Source organism: Alexandromys fortis, unplaced genomic scaffold (assembly GCF_014885135.2).
Source record: "Alexandromys fortis isolate MF-2015 unplaced genomic scaffold, M_Fortis_MF-2015_v1.1 scaffold_19, whole genome shotgun sequence".
Lineage (NCBI taxonomy): Eukaryota > Metazoa > Chordata > Mammalia > Rodentia > Cricetidae > Alexandromys > Alexandromys fortis.
This window is the reverse complement of record NW_026067890.1, coordinates 2032815-2048810: the sequence shown is the minus strand read 5'-3', so window position 1 is coordinate 2048810 and position 15996 is coordinate 2032815. Positions and strand designations below refer to the sequence as shown.

The 15996-nt window shown below is 43.6% G+C and overlaps 1 protein-coding gene across 2 annotated transcripts in view; it reads left to right on the top strand.

The window, feature by feature from the left end:
- The window catches only part of Cdc14a (cell division cycle 14A), a 142686-nt gene that overhangs the window by 10378 nt on the left and 116312 nt on the right, over window positions 1-15996 (top strand). For both annotated transcript variants that reach the window (XM_050147976.1, XM_050147898.1), the window contains exon 3: window positions 4403-4478. In XM_050147976.1, the coding sequence (XP_050003933.1) occupies window positions 4403-4478 (76 nt within the window). The remainder of the gene's footprint in view (window positions 1-4402; window positions 4479-15996) is intronic.

Below are 15996 nucleotides of genomic sequence, written 5' to 3'. Positions count from 1 at the left end.
GGAGGGCATGTTTCTCTTTTGGCAGGGTTTGATGTTTCCCAGGTTAGCCTTGAACTTACTATGTAGCTGAACATGACCTGTTATTTACCTTGATGCTCCATTTTGTATAGTTCTGGGGATGGAACCAAGGACTTTGGGCAAACACTCTACCAAATGAGCTGTGTCCTTCAGGTCTTTGAAGGCACAACAGGGTCTTGTGGAGTATGTACTTTGGGGAGAGATCAAAGAGGTGGGAATGGGAAAGAAATTCACTGAAGAAGGATGACTGGACTGAGTGAGACCTAAGGCATGGGTAGGTGTTAACCAGGGGCGGATAGTTGCGTAGGATGAAGGCACACCTTTGATTCCAGCACAGAGGCAGGAGAATCTCTGTGAGTTCGAGGCTAGCCTGGCCTACAAACTAGTTCCAGGACAGCTAGGACTGTTACACAGAGAAACCCTGTCCCGAGAAACAAAAACAAAAACCAAACAAGCAAAAGTCTCCAAAGAAAGAGAAGGTAGAAGCCACACTACCTGGGTCCTTGGAGGCAGGGTTGAGGGTGTTGGTTCTAATTCCAGGGGCTGCTAACCACTGAAACAACTAAAGCTCGGGAAAGTGCTTTAGAGTCCTTTTCAGAACCTGAGAGAGTTAGCCTTTTCTGAACAGTGGGCCGGCCATCACTCTGTTTCTGCCAAAGCCATGGGAATACTGTCTGCTTAGTCACCTTGCTTTCAGTAGCTGCTGGTGAATAACAGGGTTAACTCGCATGGTTTGAGAATGTTTCTGTGGGAGTGAGTTTTATTCTTAGCAGATCATTCCTGGAGAAGCCGCCTCCTGCTTTCATTAATTGGCGTCTCGAAGGGGCTTTCCCTTCATTTACTTGTTCCAGAGCAAAAACACATGAAATTGTAGAGCTGTATGCTAGAAGGTTCTTTGATACTCTGACCTTGTTTCTTGGTTTTAAGGCAGAGTGGTCGAGGGTTTACACAACCCCACCGTTTGCCCAGGGCTAAAGAAAGTGCTAAGTGGAGGTTCCTCACATTCTTAGCCGGAGGCAGCTGGGATTTCCTGAAAGCCTCTATCTAGGGACTGGAGTTGATAATGAGTCCAAGGCACCAAGGGATGACCCTTGATCAAATCGGTACTGGAATCCTATGGTACCAAGTGGCCTTTAGTTCTTTTCCAGGTTGTCCTGCTGGTGACTCTGGAAAATGTTTTGTCTGTTCTTGGACTTCTCCTCCTTTGCCCTCTGACAAGGACACAACCTTCCTTCTTTTTTTCCCCTGCTGCCTTCCATCTGTAGGGCTTCCTATGCTGCATTTGGTTCTTTGAATTTCTTTGCTGTCAAAAAAAAAAAGCCATGTGATTTTAGCTCTTTCCACTTATTGAGTGAAGAAAACCTGTTGCCCGGTGTTCATTTCTTAAGCTTCTCGGGATTCATCTTAGTTACTGATCTAAAGTTTGCTGACTTTGCTAGAGGAAATGAATATATTGGTGAGGAGATTGGTTTGTTTATCCATTCATTTGGAGACGAAGGTGCTATGATACAATGAAATGCTATATCCAACTCTTCCAATGAGGCTGGAATATGGCCTCCCTCCTTCAAGACATTGGATCTGGAGGTACTTTGCTGAAATTCGACCGAACAGAGAAGCATTGACTCGTGAGTGCTTGGACTGCACGTTCAGGAGTCCACTCCACCTTCAGATGTTTTTCTTCCAAAAAATTAAATTAATGTATGTGTGTGGTTCACGGGCCAAAAGTGAATTTATGCAAGTGGACTTCATTGTTCACCTGTGCAGCTCTGAGAACAAAGCTGATGTGTAGTGGTTAGGATGAAGCTGGAATTACACGACTTATTCTCTGTGCTTCTTTTTAAATTTAAATTATTTTGTGGGTTTTCATTTTACTGTTTACGTGTGTGGGTGTTTTGTTTGCATGTGTCTGTGCACTGTGTGTACAAAGCACATGGAGGCCAGAAAAGGGCATTGGATTGCCTGTGACTATTATTTACAGAAGGTAGTGAGCCACCATGTGGATGCTGGGAATTGAACCCTGGTCTTCTGGAAGGGCAGCCAGCACCCTTAACCACAAAACCGTTACCTCTCTTAGCCCCAATTTTCCTTTTCTGAAGTTCGTTCAGCATGAATTTCAAAAGCTGAGACAATCACCAAAATTCCATATTTAATTTAAAATTATACAAGGGTCAATATATATGTTCCAATAGAAAAAAAAAATGCCAAGCTATGTTTTGTTAAATAGTGTTACTTCCGATGAACCCAGGAAGAATAAAATCTCTGCTGGAAAAATAGTCTTGCCCTTACCAGTGCAGTCAGGTACCTAGTTATATGCGGTTCTCATTTCCTGCCCTGCTCCTGGGGGTTGAACCTGTGCCTTGTGCATGCTGAGTGTGTGCTGTGCCGCTGAGAAACACCTCCAGCCCCCATCTTAGTAGTTTTCAGTGGATTTTCTTTATATTTATAGCTTAGCACCATTACAAACTTTAGAAATAAATAAGGAACTTTAAATCATTAGAAATTTATTTTTCTGGGTCATTTTGTGTTATATTATTTTTCCACGAACCCTGGGCATAAAGGCAGCCAATTTTAGCTCCCTATGTTCCAAAGCATTCCCACCTTGTTTACCAAGGATAATACACACAAAGTCAGTATTTTTTTTTTTTTTAACTGAGGCCAGTAGGTATTGACAGACTTGTAGTTGGAGTGACATCTAATTTGGGTGGCAGAAAAGATTTAAATGCCTTCCTCAGTAAGAGGGTGTTTCAAACATGGGTCTCTGTAAACTTGGTTTGCACTCAAGGCTGAGTTGAATTTAGAGTACTAATGAGCATTTCTGCGTGGCGACTCATTTTTTTGTTGTATTGCATCTAGGACGTGCTTCCAAATGTGTGAGGTATAGATGATGGGGAGGCCCATATCACAGCTGATTGGGTGGAATCTTCATGTAACATTCTCCATGATACGTGATGTTGCAGGCATTTGGCTGAAAGAGTCACTGAAATGGGGAGTTTTGAGGACTTTGAGCAAAGCTTAGTGAGCCCCCCCCCCAATGTGACTGGGAAGGTTTTGTGGAGGGGAGGGGGAAGGAGGGAAGGAGGGAGGGTGGACTGTTGCAGCAGGAATGGGTGAAGTGTTTGGAGGTAAGGGGTGGATGTGTCCTGTGGAGTGGAGATCCGGAAGGGGACTTGTTAGTAGACAGGATCAGCCCGGAAGCCGGGAGCACAGTCTATTAAGCTTTGGTTGCTGTCGGTGGAGTCGTCCTTCAGTAGTGAGGGGCCGCTCAGCAGTTTTGAGTAATGGGAGGAGATGAAAGAAGTGAGGTTAGCTGCCTGGTGAAACGCACCTTCATTGGGAAGGAGGCTGCGAATTCAGGCAGAGCGTGACTAAGCTGCAGGGCGGCTGGGCTTCTGATGTCTCAGAGGGACCAGAAGGGAGGGATGTTTGAGAATGGCAGCTTTTTGATATAATAATAATTGTTTCTGCTGTACTATTATGTTTGAGAGGTTTCGTGCTTCCGTGACTCAGAAAAGCTCGGGGCTATTTTGAAGGAAAGGTGGTTTTCGGCGTACTGTGTTTGAGGTGTTGGAAGGCACTGAGTTTGAGGTGTTGGAAGGCCTGTAGATGGTGGGTCCAGCACAAACCCGAAGGTGAAGACCACTGCTGGGTCAGGGGCGAACAAGAGCACTCTTTCCCATTAGGTCACCGATTAGACTCTTGGCAGAAGATGAGGGGTTTACATTCAGGTTGATGACTGTTTTGGAGATGTCAGGGTGGGGGGGGGGAGCCAACAAATGTCTTCTAATACAGGAAGTATAGGAAGAATGGGCAGGGAAAAAGGATGGCTGCATTTAAGATACATGAGTGTTGAGGGTTTAAAGACATAGAGTCAGAGTGTATCAGTCAGTGAAGAAGTGAAAGCAGGAAAGAGCCCAGTGGTGGTGGCGCACACCTTTAATCCCAACACAGAGGAGGACGGATCTCTGCGAGTTCAAGGCCAGCCTGATCTACAGGCTCCAAAGCTCCACAGAGAAACCCCATCTGGGGGGGGGGGAGGTGGGAGGGAAGGCAAGAAAGAGTGTGTTCCACCTGAGTTAATTCACGTTTCTCTTTCCCTTAGTTACTTTTCAATCCTTTCATCTAAATGACAGCAAGGAGTTAGAAGGACTTAAGACTGAAAATTGCCCCGACAGTTTTCTGTTAAGAGATTGGTTAGAACTGTAGGGCACCAGTAGGGTGGGGTCATGGGGTACCTCGGTTGGCACGGGGCAGACTACTTAGGTAATGACGATTCCTGGAGATAATTGAAATTTGGTTACAAATTAGGTGAAGTTAAAAGTGAGCATCTAGATTACTGAAAGCTGTGCTTGTACTAAATGCTATTTTATGTGTGTGTGTATCTCAGTTTCTATGCAGATTTTGGACCTCTGAACTTGGCAATGGTGTACAGATACTGCTGTAAACTAAACAAGAAACTAAAAGTGAGTATTCTAGACCTGTTTATGTTTCACAATTGCGATGTTTAAACCAGGAAACCTGCCCCGTGGGGACTGTTTTGCACCCACACTATCTAATCAGGTGATTGGATCTTCAGAAATTTGTGAGAGTTCACCCAGGAGTTGAAATCGATCCCCCTGGTGATGACAAAGGACATATCAACCTCTTTCTTTCTTCAGGACAACTGCAACATGAGCTGCATGAAGTCATTGCAATTGTGACCTAAGAAAGGGGCACAGCCTTTTAGGTTGTTAATGAGTTTCTGTCAGATTCCCTCCAAGGAGAATTTTTTTCCCAAAGCCTCCAGACCTGCTTGCAGATGCTATTATGGGGTGATGAAGGGTCTCCTCAGGCACATAACCAGGTTTTGTTTGGTCAAGATGGAAAATTTTGCATATTTGTTGAGCGTCATCTCCATAGTGTTAGTAACCAAGTGAGACCCATGAATCTGCAGTCCTAGAATTACCCGCTGTGGCAGAAAGTGGGCAGGCATTCAGTATTAGCCTGCTGTGTTTATATTACATGAGATCCTTCTCATTTTCTGTATATGAATTGCGTATATGGATTTTGTCATGTAGACTTTTTCCATTTAAACTCTGAGCGTATAAGAAAAATGACATTTACAGTATTGAGTTTACTGCATGGAAACCATTGTTTATATTTTCTCCTTCCAGTTTCTAAATGGACCTCTTGAATGTTTCAGTCTGGGATACAGTATACCATGATGTATGCTCGTAGGGTAATCACAGACTTATGATGCCTAGTGTTTTATTTTTTATGCTGCATAAAGTGTTTCTGTTCTGCAGTACGGGGTCTTCCACACACAGCTACTCGGCGATTGCCTTTGGGTTTTTGGTTGAACTTAGATATAAATGTAGTCTGACGGAGCATCTCCTGTAGGATATATTGTGTGCTTTATACATTTACAGATTTTTCCATTGACATCACCGTGGTGTCATACAGTATGGTCATACAATGACATTTCAGTCAGTAATTACATAGCACAAAAGCCTATCACACCCAACATGTTTAGGAATTAAGTCATGCAGTTTCATCTGACTTGAAAATGTACATTCATTTAAGAAAGCAAGAGCCAAGGAGCTGTTGTTTGTAGTTTAGGAAAATAGATATTTTTATGCTCATAAGGGAAGTAAATAATTATTTTTAAAATGAACTTAAAATGATTGGAAGGATCACTTGTCAATGCCTGAACCTCATGCTTTCTTTGGGAGATCTAGAGGTTTCCTAGCTCTCTCTTTCCTCTCTCTTGCTCTCTCTCTCTCTCCTCTCCCCCCTCTCTCTCTCTGCATACATATGTGTATGTATGGGGTGGTCTAGCAGAAGACATTGAGTATCCTGCTCTATCACTGTCTACCTTATTCCTTTAAGACAGAGTCCCTCATGATTTATGGAAGTGCATCATATATATCAATATATAAAGTATGCAATATTACCTACTACATTTTAAAGAATTACATATAAAGTTCACGAGTGTGTAGCCCTGGGCCACAGGATTGTGGATTCTTTTAAAATGATTTTGCATGTCTATGTTTCTTCTTTTCTTTAAGAAATATAAATTTTTATATAGTTAGTAATTTTATAATAAATAATATGTTAGTCAATATTTTTTGGTATAAATTAGGATTGGAAATAAATGTTTCTATAAGTAAACATGACATTATATATTTAAAAAAAAAGGGATTTTTTTTTCCCCCCAGTACCTGGGGCTTACCATTTGGCTATGCTGGCTAGGGCAAGTCTCTAGGATCTACTTGTCTGTCCTCTAGGTCTGGGGTTACCAGTCCATGTGGCTTCCCCATACCCTACTTTTACATGGGTACTATTTATTCAAAGTCAGGTCCTTACACTTGTAGAGCAAATGATCTTTTATCCATTATGCCCTCTTCCAAGCCCCTGTTTCCGAGTTATGCTATCATGTGGCTGGTATGAACCATGTACAAGTAATCATGGGAACTAAATACTATCTGGAGTTACCAGGGGAATTAATCATTATAGGAAGATGAATTCATGCATCTAAGTCAAGAGTCTACTTACAGTGATTGTTTCTTCTCTACCATATTCTATATGTAACAGTGAGTGGGTATAGAGACTTGTTTAAATTTTCTTTTATTTCCTAAACTTACATCATTATGAAAATTCAGTAAACTTCAGACAGCCCCTCTGACTCGTTCCAGTGATCAGTAATCAGCTAGATGCCTGGAATGACATTGTTAGCTTTGATATAATTAATTGCTAACCTGGTAGCTCTCTGAAGGATTGACTTTTCAAAATTCAAATGTTAATTCTTTGAACCATACCAGATAGAAACTCTATCTCAGGAGACAAAGATTTACGCTAGCAATCCAAAACCAGAATTGCTCTGGACTTCTCTATCACATAAGAATTCTAGGGCTGGAGAGATGGCTCAGAGGGTAAGAGCACTGGCTGCTCTTCCAAGAGGTCCTGAGTTCAATTCCCAGCAACCACATGGTGGCTCACAACCATCTGTAATGAGATCTGGCACCCTCCTCTGGCATGTGGGCATACATGGAGGGAGAATGTTGTATACATAATAAATAAATAAATTAAAAAAAAGAATTCTAGTCAGGGATGGTGGCACAGGCCTTTAATTCCAGTATTCAAGAGGCAGAGGCAGGTGGATATCTGTGAGTTTGAGGGCTGGTCTCCCAGAGCTTTATAGAATGGTAGTTAGGATTGTCTCAGAGAGTTTATATGAAAGATTACATTACTAATGTCACATCTGTAAGTTCAGACAGGAAACCTAATAACAATTCTGAGACGTTTCAAATACCTGTTTCAACCTTAATGCTGTCATTTGCCTACAGGAGAGCTGGTCAGCATATTTCCAGGAATCTAAATGACAGCTGTCAAGACACAGGGAGATCACAGGGAGAGGTGGGAGGCCTTAAGAGAGAAGTGCTACCTACCTGGTGTCCCAGGTGAAGTCAGGGCTGGGTGTCATTGTTCACACTCTTATCTTTGCCTTGAGGGCAATCTGGGCCTTGGATTTAGGATCCTTCTGTGGTTACTGACCCAGGTGTTTCCAGGCCTTGTACCTGTCCCTTGGCTGTGGCTGCCACCCTGGCACTCTGGCTGTGTTATTTCCAGAAACTTTAGACTCCACGCCTTCGTATTTGGAATGTACTCTTTCTGTTACACCCGCCCCACGGCAACACTCTCTCTGCCTCTGCCAGCAGCATCTTTATACACTTGCAGTCTCCCCATCCCCCCAGAAGCATCGGTTACCCGGCTGATGCCTCTCCTTCGCTAACCATGCTTCTTCATCTTGATTGGGGGCCAGAACACCTGGTTACCGTACCTTGCAAAAATCTGAGCTTGCCAGCTCCGCCCTTGACATCTTCTTGTGGATCATTTCATGTGCTGATTTACTGGGAATGAAGGTATTCTTGTCACCCCGAGCCTTGCAGTTTACCCCACTCAGGCTTTCAGTTCATCACCGTGGCCTGCCTGCCTGAGTGCTACATCCCACTGGCTTAAATCCTTGGGGTGTGTGTGTGTGTGTGTGTGCAATCACGTGTGTGGTGTGTGTAGAGGTCAGAGGACACCTTGCAGGAGTCAGTTTTCTTCTATTACGGACATTCTGGGGATCGAACTCAGGTTGTTGGACTTGGTGACAAGTACCTTTACTTGGTGAGTCATCTTACTGTCCCCCTTTATAGTAGTATTTTAATTAGTAACTTCCTGTTAGAATTCTTCTCTTTTATGATTCCTTAATTTCTTTGTTTTTTTTTTTAATTAAAAAATTGATTAATTTTTAACACTGTGATTTAGGCACACATTATTTAATAGTCTGGAGATTTTTATTCCTTCAAGTTATGATTTTATGATTTTTTTCTTTCCTAATTTCATGGAAAAAATGGATAATTTTTGCCATAAATTCTATTCTAATTCCCAAGTTTCTCTCCCTTCCCTTCCCTTCCCTTCGCTTCCCTTCCCTTCCCTTCCCTTCCCTTCCCTTCCCTTCCCTTCCCCTTCCCCTTCCCCTTCCCCTTCCCCTTCCCCTTCCCCTTCCCCTTTCCCTTCCTCCCTTCCTCCTTCCTTCCTTCCTTCCTTCCTTCCTTCCTTCCTTTCTTTCTTTCTTTCTTTCTTTCTTTCTTTCTTCTTTCTTTTCTGTGTAGCCCTGAACTTGCTTTGTAGACCAGGCTGGCTGGCTTGAACTCAAAGAGATCCTCCCTCTGTCTCCTTGAGTGCTGGGATTCAAGGTGTGCATTGCCACACCCAGTCTACGTTTCTCATTTCTTAAATGTCATAGATATTTTCAGCTCCATGCTTTGAGATGATTTATTCCAAATTTACTGATTTTTTTTGATGTGTCCGTGCACATTTGATTCCCAGTGACTTGCCTTCAGTTTTAATCACATTGGTCAGAATGGAAAATTACCCATTACTTGAAGTGCCCCCAAACAAAAGGCGTTATCCCTACAGCTGATAACAACATCTGCTTGTTTTATACTGTTTAACAAATTGTTACTAACAAGATATGCAACCATACTAGGTCAAAGTTTGTTATTTCTGATCAGTTATTGTGAAGAAGCAGCAGTTAAAGAGGAGGGACTTAAATGGCATGAGAACAATGGAAAAACTGTTTTGTGCTGTTTAGTGGAAAGCGTCGTCGGTGAAGGATGGAAGGGTAGGAATAGTCAATCTGCTATTTCAAGGGATCTATAAACCATGAAATCCCATGTACGCTTTGGTGTGTTCTTATATTTTCTTCTGGGAAGACTTACAGCGCCTTGTTAATTCTCAGAGGTGTCCCTAGTTCACTGAACTCCAATATAAATGCTTCGAGGCTGTGTTAGAAGGAGACAAAATCGGCAGTAATTAAAAAATAAACACTACTTTCTCCTAATTGAATCAGTTAAAAAAAATCAAAGCTAATTGGAAAGCCCGAGAATTTAATAAAAGTCATACAATTGAGCAAGGTTTTCTTAACGTAGTTGGTACTTTATTAATCATTGATTTTATTTTTTCTCAGAGAAACAGAAACTCTCAGCTTGGGTTAAAAAAAAAATTAGAGGAGAGGAGACGTTTTCTAGGGCAGCCACTTAAACCCAGAGCAGCTGCTGCTGCGAACCAGCAGGACAATTACAGTAATCTTGGACCGTGCGGAAAGGATTCAAAGGATATTCAGACCTGTACAAAGGCTCCCCCATTACCTCTGCAGGATAAAAGCCCGGGAAGAGCGGGCATCCTGGAAGAAAGGGTTGTGTTAAAGCACCGAGGGGCCGGGCAGGGGCTGGGCTCTGGGAATGCCCTTGCGGCTGAATGAATCAGGGCCGTAATTCTGTCCTGGAACCCGGGCAGCTGCCACGCTCTCAGGTGCTGATACACAAGAACTCTTTTAGTGATAGACACCGCCTTTCTGTGACCACGAAAACATGTCGCGTCTCCTCCTGCAGCGCTCTCCTGTTTCGGGTTGATGGGCTTGGGGGAGAAGAAAAGCCAGCTACATTCTGGAGGCAGTCCATGTAGGTTTTAGAGGTGGTGGGACCTTAACTCACGGGAACAAGCACATTTGGAGCTCGTCAGGCAAGGCATGGATGTTTCGTATGCATTCAGAAACTCTCAGCCGGAAGACCCTCAGAGAGTTCTCACACACTTCAAGTGTGTGAGCCGAATGGTGAAACACACGTGCACACGCACACAAACCCCCTCTACCCTTTGGGGACAGGGTCTCATGTAACCTAGGTTGGCCTGGCTTAGCTGAGGATGAAAATGGTCTTGAATTCCTTATCCTCCTGCCTCTACCTACTGAGAAATAATTTTATAAGTGATATTTTTTTTTTGACCAAATGTGGCATTCACTAATGCAATCTACTGGGTTTGGAACAAAAATAGACCATAAAGAATCACTTGTTTTCTTTTAAAATAAAAAAAATTCAACCTGTTTTTATCTTAGTTCCAAGCAAAACATGAACCATATTTTATTTTGTACAGCCAAAGAAAATGTTCAAGAATGTCCCTTTCCTGAGAAAGCTGGAGGTAAACACGTAGAGTCCTGGCTGCTCCTTGGAAGACTCGTTCACTTTATTGCTTTGGTAGTGACCCCTGATGGCTGGCGAGGTGCTGATTGCCGTGGCCATTGCTGGGCTGACCTAGTCACCCGTAAGAGAATGAATGATGCCCTGGCCACCATGGTCCCTGCGCTGTGGCTCTCCTTAATCTGACCACCATCACTGGCAACACGTGCTTGCTAAGAGATGTGCATGGGCTGTATTTCTTATTAAGGAGCATATTAATCTGGATGTACTAGTATCTTCCTTACCCTGGACTGACTCGCTTAGTTTAATTAGACACACTATCCTAACCAAATGACTCGAAACTATTTTACTTCTAGCGTTGCGAGCAACGTTATTGAAAGGCTGCTTCAGAATCAACGTGCCTTGATGTGACCCATTAGCTCCGTTTCTGTTGGTTTTGCTCCTATCCGCATCGTGTTTTGCTGTTGGATGCTTAAATGGTTTGTGACTTCCTGACCTAAAGAGAACCCGTGCATGATTTGTGTATGTCACTGTCCGCCAAGGCCAGCCTGTGCTAGTCTCTACGTTAGCATGCCTTCCTGTCCTTCTACCCCTGAGTTTCCACGGCTTGCTTGTCTTGTGGTGTTGCTACACCTGAATGCGACCCTTCACATAGCTTTTCATTCAAAGACAGAAGATGTGTATGTGGCGTTGTCCCCTTGATCTTTGTATTAGTCTGTCACGGTGTCACTTTGCCTGTTTGACAAGTTCCATTAAATACGCTTGATGATTGTGATTTATGTGACTCGTAAAATTCTGATTCTCAGGTAAGTAAAGCAGGTCTAGGGATCTCTCTAGGTTTGACTATGCGAGTCAACAGATGCTCGCCTGCAGATTATTTCTTTAGCTTGCTAAATGAAACAGTTACTGTGTAGCGTGTGTCCCGAGAATGCATCCCTGCGTAATTGTTCCCTTGTTTACAAGAAGCCTTAGCTGATATTTTGCATCAGATATTAACTTGAGATCACACACGTGACTAGAGACAGGGTTTCCCCGATAAAACGTTCCGGGAGCAGCTGCTCAATCCATGCTGGTAGGAGTGGTGGAAGTTATTTTAGCTTGGCGACTGGGCACAGCAAAGTGGCTGGCATTCTGTCTACAGACATGCCCTATGGTGGATAAATTTCTCTTGACAAAAATACATTTGAGCAAGGTGCAGTGACATGCACCTTTCACTTGCGAGGCAAGGGCAGTGTGGATCTCTGTGAGTTCAAGGCTAGCCTGGTCTACAGAGCAAGTTCCAGGGCTACACAGCAAGTCTATTTTTTTTTTTTTTAAAGAAATCTGTGGTCAGCATTTATGACAGACATGGAAATGTACACAGAATTTTGAATTGTACCTTTTCTTCGTACATTGAAGGATTAGACTGTGCTATGCCCAATTCTTGCATGGAAACAGCGGGGTTGAGTTTCATGTACTTTGGTTGGAGCTGGTTTGGTTATTTGTCACCTGGCCCTCTCCAAGTTCTAGGACCCTGTGACTATCTGAATTTGAAGCCTCTGGAATAACTGTTGAATGTGCCTTAGTCACGAGACCCCTGAAGGACCTTGTTTCCCAGGTGTTGTTTCCTGTGATGGATGTATTCATTCATTGGGGCAAAGGTTTCTGAGGAGTCTGTGGAAATGCTTTTCTGTAATGTGACTTGGAATTCTTTCACAAGGTACTTTGTTTTTCAGGAGGCAAATTGATTAACTGCATGGTGTTTCAGGATCACAGATTTTTTAAGGGGGCTAGGTGGCATGCATCATATCTGCCTATAATATTCTTCCACAATTTACTAATAAATTTACTAATAAATTACTGTAGACTAGTGAATCTCTCAGGCTCTCCTCTGCTGAGTCAGGAACTCTGGGAGGGCCCAGCATTCAATGCCTTCTAAGTTCTCCAGGACCTTCTGCAAGCATGCAATGGAATAAAATAATAATAAAATATAATGAAGCTTAGCTTTAAATTTATTTTATTTATTTTTTTATTTCTGAAAAATTTTCATAATGCTGATGTTTTTCAGTCCAAGACTTATTCAATAAATTCTGAGCCACAAAATTTGTTATGGCCTCATAATTGTGGTTTACATCAATTATTAGTCTCAGCGAGAGAGTTCTGGATTCTTCCCGCCTCCCACACTTGGCTGTGTAAGTGTTTGCAGCAGGCCTTTCCTGGTACCTGGCTTCTGTTCTGGTCAAATGCAGCACGCTCATTACATCCCAGCCTTGTTGGGACCTCTGCTTTGAGAAGCACTCTGGGTGCTGTTGAACCAGACCCCTCTGGCATTGTTCCTGTTGCCTTGGGAAATGATGGGATGTAGCAAAGGGCCCACAGATATTTGCTGCTGCTGCTGCTGCTGCTGCTAGGGCCCATTGGTCTGCTTAGTTTGTGAATGTTCATAAGGTTATACATGTCAGTTTCAAGATGAAAATCTAAAATATCTAGATGGGCAGTGGCTATCAAGTATGCTTTGTCAATGAGTTGGCCAGAGGCCTTTTACCTTAACATTACTTCGGAGACATCATCTTTTTTGGTGTTTAAGACTGGCTTGATTTAAAAAAAAAAGATTTATTTATTTATTTATTCATGCATATTGGTGTTCTGCTTGCATTTATGTCTGTGAAAGGGTGTGGGATCCCCTGAAACTGGAGTTATAGGCAGCTGTGAACTGCCGTGTGGGTGCTGGGAATTGAACCTGGGTCCTCTAGAAGAGCAGCCAGTGCTCCCAACTGCTGAGCCATCTCTCCAGCCCCAAGACTGGCTTGATTTGACCAGTATTTACATTTACAGTGTTTTTGTTATCTCTGAGCATCTCAGCTGAAGGAGCAAAAAAATTCTATAAGAATGGTGCTAGCTTACTGAAAGCCAGATGTATGCTCATGGCTTTGCAAACGTTTTCTTTGAAGAGCCAGGTCTACCTGGGAGACTGCAGAGGAGATGGACCAGAGGGATGAGGAGGGTGATGGTCTGCCAGAGGCATGAGGCTCTCCGCTGGACTTAAGGCAGGATCTCAGAAAATGTTGGTGGGCTCGTTTATAAAGTAGAATCCTGTTGTGCCTCAATTCGATCTCTCCCCGGATGATAAAGTTTTTCTCTCTTATGTTTACTTTTCCTGTTGCTGTGAGAAGATACCCAGGAGAAGTAACTGGAGGACAGAAGGTCTGGCTGGCTGTCCGAGGACACAGTCCATCACGGCAGGAAGGGCCTGGTGGCAAGAGTGGGAAGGGTTGTTCAAAAGCAGAGAGGTGAATGTTGTCGCCCAGCTTTCTTTCCTCTTTTGAATTCACTCTGGGCCCCCAGCCCATGGACTGGTGCGGCTCCCAGATAGGGTAAAGCTTCCTGGTAGCTATGTCTGGAGCTTTGTCTCCTAGGGATCTTTGATCCTGTCAATATGAACCATCGTCTTTATGAAAGATCTTGAGAGCTGTGTAGGTGTGTCCCCACCTACACAGGGGACAGGGGTACTCCTTCTGTGGTGCTTGGATTGCATAACAGGTCGGGTATATTTTATTGAAAGGGCACTTTTTTCATATTTGAAAGGAAACACATTAAAGGTCTTTTTCTTGTCAGTCCAAGCATACCAATTATCAGCCAAATAGCTGACAAAGGATTTTATTCTCTCCAGCACTTTTTTCTGCAGTGTTAGGATGTCCTCTGCATGAACATTGTCACTGGAGCCGATATGGGACAGGGTGACTCTAGGAGGGAGCTTGGCTGAGGGAAGGGGACATTAGACAGGGCTGCAGTTTACAAGGTTCTTATCTTCTGTCATCTGCTTTGATTGGTTTTGACTCATGAGGCAAGAACTGCACTCCCTGTTGCCTGACCTGGGGGACGGGACAGTGGCCCGACCTCACTGTGGTATGACCTAGCGGATGGTGTCCACGCTTAACTGCATGGAGACCATTTCTGAGCTATAGAGCTTTGAAGACCTCAACTCTGAAATTAAGTCCAAAAATGTCTGAGCAGGATAAACGCTCCAAAAGTTCCTCTATAGGTCAGCTGTAAACTCACAGCAAACAAAAGTTTGCTTCCTTTGGCGGCTTTCCATGGGATATTTTGAAATAGTTAAAGTTTCTAGGGCCAAGGAGATGGCTGACATGCAGACGTATTAGTCTCACAAGCCCAGTAACTCAAGTTCATTCCTGGAACCCGTGTGAGGAGCGGGACGTGGTGGCATGTGTGTCTGTCATCACAGCATTCCTAGAGTGAGATGGGAAGTGGAGCCAGGAGAATTGCCTGGAAGATTGTGGACCAGCTAGCCTGGAGCACACGGCACGTCAGCAGAAGCAGGAAGAGACCCAGCTTTAATGTGGTGGATGGTGAGAATGGACTGCAAGGTTGTTCTTGTTCATGTGTGCCGTGAGGCATCACCCCTCTCCCCCATGAGGCACCCCCCCAACCCATGCACAGCTAAAGGAATAGTTAGCGTTTCCGGATAGATTTTGTAATGAACACTATCTGTTGTCATTTCTGAAAGCTTGTGAAATTTCAGATTTTGTGAAGCATGCTGTCTGTGGTCATTTTAAAACGCTTGTGAAATGTAGGAAGTTGTAAGTTTTTGTTTTTAGAAAGATCAACTTGTGTGATCTTCACTTTAAAAATGTTTATAGACCCAGCGTTGAGAAGGTCTTCCTCACAGCTCTGTCTTTCAGCTTCATGGCTCCATCTTAAGGCAGACTTTATAGCCTACATCATTTAGAATGAAAGAGAGAAAGAGAAGGAGAACAAGAAAACATAGAAATTCAAAAAAGTCTTACTCAAAACCCAAAATAAAGCAGCAGAACCACGTAGCTGGGTATGACAGGCACCCAGGTGATCTTAGCACTTAGGAAGCAAGGGAGGAGAACACAATTCAAGATCACCCTTGGCTGCAAAGTGAGTTCAGGGCCAGCCTAGCTTACTCTGTGTAAGACAAAACAATAACAAACAAACCCAAACACTGCAAACTGCACCAAGAGATGAACATTCATAAGGAGACAGAAGCAGTATGAACTGTCACTCTCGACGAGTGGATGTGATGCCACACCTTGAAACCTTAGATTTGGTGTGACACTGAAATGCTTGCTAGATAAGGGATCAATCTAGGGAATCCAGGCTCCAGCATCAGACCCGTGATAGTTTCCTCCTCCCAGTGGTTTGGGGACACAGGCCATGCAAGAGCAGGAAGCTGGGAGCTGTTGAATCCCTGTGCTCAGTCTGACCCATGCACAAAGCCTCATTGGTTTAAGGCAGTCTTTAGAGATGGAGACTCTGAGGCCAGGGAAGTGTTTAAGATCCTGCTTGATCATACCTTATTGATGGAGAACCCAGCACACAGGAGGCAGAGGCAGGCGGATCTCTGGGAGTTCAAGGCCAGCTTGCTTTACACAGCAAGTTCTAGGCCAGCCAGAGCTACATAATAAGACCTTGTTTCAAACAAAACAAGACAGACAGACAAACGAAAACCTCAACT